Below are 5000 nucleotides of genomic sequence, written 5' to 3' on the forward strand. Positions count from 1 at the left end.
TCGACAACGGCAGTGAGGAGAGAAAGAGGGAGGAGAAAGCAGACCGAATTAGAAGGGAGAGAAACAATAACAATATATATTAATATAGTAATAAGATAATGATAATAATGATTATGATGAGGGAGTGGACTCAGTAAACAATATGCATCAATTAATAATTTATTTACACCATATGAATATAATATAAAATAGTCACTGAAATCAATGAAACAGGAAACACAAGGTAATAAATCAAACTGGTCGTATTTCAATCAAGAATTCTTGCTACAAGGTTCATCTTGCTGGAAGACACGAGTGTTGGCTGCACCACCATTCCTGATAAAAAAAGTTCCACGGGAATCAAACCCTATTTTCCCATAAATAGATAGGTAAACGCTGGAATTTGCATACTTATAACGCTATAATTCTTATCTGTTATCAGCAGTGCAATAACACTAACTGATATAGAATATAGAATAAATATAGAATAAATATAAGATTTAGAATACTCTCTTTATTTATTGCATTTCATTATTTACCAATCATTGCTACAATTTCTGAGTAATATTCAAATGAATGAAAATGGATAACGGGGATGCCATCCGAAAATTAGTGAAATGTGCCTAAAATCAAGAAATATGACAAGTGCTTTACTCTGAACTGTCGTCTCTATTGCATTCTATTAGACTGGCACTTGATACTTGCGTTTTTATGGGTTTAATATTTCTTATATATACTATATTCTTTTTGGTAGCCTCCAAGAGTTAATTTGAAACTTCAAATCGGAGTGCCAGGAGAGTATTTTCCTTCCCAAGAGAGACGAAAGAAGCAATTTCCTCCAAGAGTTAATTTGAAACTTCAAATCGGAGTGCCAGGAGAGTATTTTCCTTCCCAGGAGAGACGAAAGAAGCAATTTCCTCCAAGAGTTAATTTGAAACTTCAAATCGGAGTGCCAGGAGAGTATTTTCCTTCCCAGGAGAGACGAACGAAGCAATTTCCTTCAGGAGTTCATTTTATCCTCGCCAGAAACTTCAAATCGGAGTGCTAGGAGAGTATTTTCCTTCCCAAGCGAGGCGAACGAAGCATGCAACCCGACCAAAACATTACGACTGAGGACCGAGCTCGCTAAGATGCGTCACCAAGTCCATTCGTCTGGCGCGGTAAAACAGAATGTGGGCTTTATCGATGTTGGCCTCAACATCATGCTCAACATAAGAGTCGTCGAAAAGGGTCCACTTGCCAGATGGGTCCATGTGGTGGGCTATGTAGTGGCCGCCAGTCATCCTGCCTTGGTGGGTGCAGGAAGCATACAGCTCGTACTCCTGTCCTCTGTAGTGGGATTAAGGCTGCTGTTAGATTATTATGGCCATTCTGAACGTGAGTAGTTCTTCGAAAGGAAGCATTTTAATGTGATATATACACATGATCTTTTGTATGTATATGTATGCGCGCATATTTATCGCAATCTGCACACACATACAAAACTACATAGTGTAATATGTGTCTGTGTAGATAGACGAATGTATAAATGTATACGTTTCTACATCCCCGCTGCCAGTACCTCTTAACGTCAGAGTGCAGATAAGAATCTAATTTAAGGACGGGGGGACAGTACACTACAGCCTTCCTCGACGTACCAATGGCGGACAAGTTATATCTATGAGTAAGATAAATTAGTTTATTCCATTTAGTTTTATTTACGATTCGTTATTCATATTGACAATTCTGAGATTTATTAATAGCTCGTACTGATGACTTTATGTTCCTTCGCTTACCTACTAAAGTGCACTATCAGCACACGCGGCAGGCGATATATCCTAGTGTCATGGCGACACTCGTGGTCCTCTTGGCATAATTTACAAGTCCACGTAATCATCTGGCTCTCGTAATACCTCTTCAAGACGTCCTGAAAGTAATGCCGTGTACAGTCCCTATTTTGCATATAATCTTCGATATGTGTTCGTCTTTCTGTCTCAGGTTTCGGATTTTTTCTTTTTTCCTTTTTACGATTTTTCTTTTGTTTTCCATTACAAGATCATCTTTACTTACCTCCATGTTACTGCTCATACTAGTCACAGCTAAAGTCAGGTTACTGAAAGGTTCATATTTTCTGAGGAACACCCTGTTCTTCCTCTCACATATGAACGTTGAACAGTGAATGCCGTTGAACAACTCGACTGGAAACGAAGGACGAAGATTGGGAATCGTTATATCCTTGATTTTCAAATCTTCGGTGTCCTGTTGCAATTACAATGAACAGAAGCAGTATTAGAAATTGTATTTATTCTTACCTTTTTAATTGTGTAATCATTATTCAACGACGAATACTTTGATTCACAATAATGCCCCATTCCAATTCTACGCAAAATGAACCGTATTCATGTCGACAAATGTGGAAAGGTATGAATCAGAACGAAGATCTTCACAATACAAGAGATGTATTTTACCGGTTTCGATTACATCATCGTCAGACGAAAATATAATGGAAACCGGTAAAATACATCTCGTATTGTGAAGATATTCGTTCTCATTCATACCTTTCCACATCTAAGCAAGTTAACAACGGCTACTACTCTTTAGCTCAGACCATCATAGCACATCCACTTACGTAAAGAATCCTTTGGTACAGTTCAAGAGCGATGAACCTACCTCCTCGAGCTCCTTGCTAAGCCAAGTCTGCATCATCGCCAGGAAATCGTGGGCCTCCCGCTGCCTTGAACCAGCGAACTCGGGGTCACGCTCTCCGACCACCCGCTGGGGATTTAAGGATTTAGAGATTTTAGTTTTAATTCCATTTGTTACGAGGGATATTCTTCGCTGGGACATCCGGCCACCTGTTGAGGATTTAAAGAATTATAGATTTTAATTCTAATTCCATTTGTTATAATGGATATTCTTTGCTGTGACATGCTGTTTTATTTTGGTTCTAAATCGATCCCTGTGTGCAAGGAATGGCCAGTGTTACCATCCACTGGAAGTGCGCAGGACTTGCAGATCAGTAAGATTGCTCGACCAACACGCTATCCGCTGCATCACACACGCATGTTGAGAAGTGCAGAGGAAGGCAGCACTGGCGTGGGAAAGGTAGGTGACAGTGTTGACGGTTTGTAAGTGGAATTATCAAACTATCCAATTATCAAACGTTGACGGTCACCTAGTCGAACGGCCACATCGCTTAAAGGGGGTTTCACACTAGCACTATTTCCGTGGTTCTTTCACGTTTCTTGCTACCGCTGGCAAATTGGCCGAATGGGATAATTCCCAGTCAAACGATAATTATCGTTTCCACTGGCAAATTTACCGTGGTCTGTTTGGTTCAAATCATAAACTATAATAGATATTCGTTATAGTAATGCAAAAACTCTATTTGTAATATAAAACGATTAAAAAAGATAGTATAAATTGTAAATAATATTTTAAAATTGGCAAAATTCTCTCTTGTATTTAATAAAAAGAGATCCAAGTTGGTAACTGGCTGCTCGCCTGTTTGTTTACATTTGTGTCCCCGTTCCGCCGTCAGCTGACCAGATGAGAGCAGCGGGAATACGCTCTTATTTAGCATTATACATTCGTTGTTTCGCATTAAATAGTCGCCACATAGCCTGAATATCGTCCATTATCGCCAGAGCCTGTGCGGGGGTTGGAGCGCCCTTGATGTTTAAAATTTTAGTCGGACTGTTTCTGTGGTTCTCGTCGCTAGTGTGACTGCGCGCGCCAAAATGACCACGATTTTCGTGCTGCCAGCGGAAAAGTAATTCGGAAAAAAGTCCAAGTGTGACACGGCCTTTACAGACTTTATGGCGCCACGGAATGTCACCAGACTGGAGAGCAGATGAGTTTGCTATTTCAATTTTGTCATGGCGACGTATATAAATTCGTAAATATAATATAGGCAAATAAAAATAATGTACACAACTAGACTAAACAAGGACGCAACAGTCCTCAAAACACCTAGCCTTTCAAGGAGTGACGTTAGCCTAGCCTCCACCAGCCTAGCCTTTTTGACAGTCTTTACCTGTATTGGTTATTTGGGACTTCTGTGTGTCTTGTAAAGTTTTAAACGCTTTCTTTCTTTCTTTTGTTAATTCAGTCTTTTTTTCTTCTTCTTCTTTTCCTTTTTGTCTGACATCCTCTTCTTCCCACTACCATTACTCTAATCATAATTTTCCCCTACACTTAATATCATGATTACTACTTCCATATCAAAATTACAATCATTTTGACGATTAGTATCATTCAGAAACCTATCAGAGCTATCTCTTAACTTTTTCAATATTTTGCATACGTAGAAATCTTAAAAGACAAACTGACCTTTAATTCACGTAATTCAAATTTTGGATTTGCGTTTTTCTTCATCCGTTTCAGTAGTTCGGTAAAAGCCTTTGTGACAGGACCTGCATTGGTGTTGCTACGGCCGCTGTTGGGTGTTAAGGCTGGTATTAGTATGTGTTTGTCCTCCTCTCTCTCGTTTTCTCTTTCTTCCTCTTTCTATGTGTGTGTCTCTCTCTTTCAGTCTGTCTGTCTCTCTCTCTCTCTCTCTCTCTCTCTCTCTCTCTCTCTCTCTCTCTCTCTCTCTCTCTCTCTCTCTCTCTCTCTCTCTCTCTCTCTCTCTCACTCTCTCTCCCTCTCTCTCTCTCTCTCACTGTATCTCCCCTCTCTCTCTCTCTCTCTCTCTCTCTCTCTCTCTCTCTCTCTCTCTCTCTCTCTCTCTCTCTCTCTCTCTCTCTCTCTCTCTCTCTCACTATCTCCCTCTCTCTCTCTCTCTCTCTCACTGTATCTCCCTCTCTCTCTCTCTCTCACTGTATCTCTCTCTCTCTCTCTCTCTCACTGTATCTCCCTCTCTCTCTCTCTCTCTCTCTCTCTCTTCTCTCTCTCTCTCTCTCTCTCTCTCTCTCTCTCTCTCTCTCTCTCTCTCTCTCTCTCTCACACACACACACACACACACACTCTCTCTCTCTCTCTGTGTCTCTGTCTCTCCTTCTCTCTCTCTCTCTCTCTCTCTCTCTCTCTCTCTCTCTCTC

The 5000-nt window shown here is 40.5% G+C and overlaps 1 protein-coding gene across 5 annotated transcripts in view; it reads right to left on the reverse strand.

Moving 5' to 3' along the window:
- Positions 1-984: 984 nt before the first annotated feature.
- The window catches only part of LOC113807064 (uncharacterized), a 25264-nt gene continuing 21248 nt past the window's right edge, over positions 985-5000 (reverse strand). For all 5 annotated transcript variants that reach the window (XM_070115121.1, XM_070115120.1, XM_070115118.1 and 2 more), the window contains 6 exons: positions 4291-4396; positions 2629-2733; positions 2029-2217; positions 1755-1885; positions 1541-1636; positions 985-1308 (listed from right to left, as the gene is read on the reverse strand). In XM_070115121.1, coding sequence (XP_069971222.1) covers positions 1083-1308; positions 1541-1636; positions 1755-1885; positions 2029-2217; positions 2629-2733; positions 4291-4396 — 853 coding nt within the window. In that variant the 3' untranslated portion in view covers positions 985-1082. The remainder of the gene's footprint in view (positions 1309-1540; positions 1637-1754; positions 1886-2028; positions 2218-2628; positions 2734-4290; positions 4397-5000) is intronic.

The sequence above is a fragment of the Penaeus vannamei genome, chromosome 37 (genome assembly GCF_042767895.1).
Source record: "Penaeus vannamei isolate JL-2024 chromosome 37, ASM4276789v1, whole genome shotgun sequence".
NCBI lineage: Eukaryota > Metazoa > Arthropoda > Malacostraca > Decapoda > Penaeidae > Penaeus > Penaeus vannamei.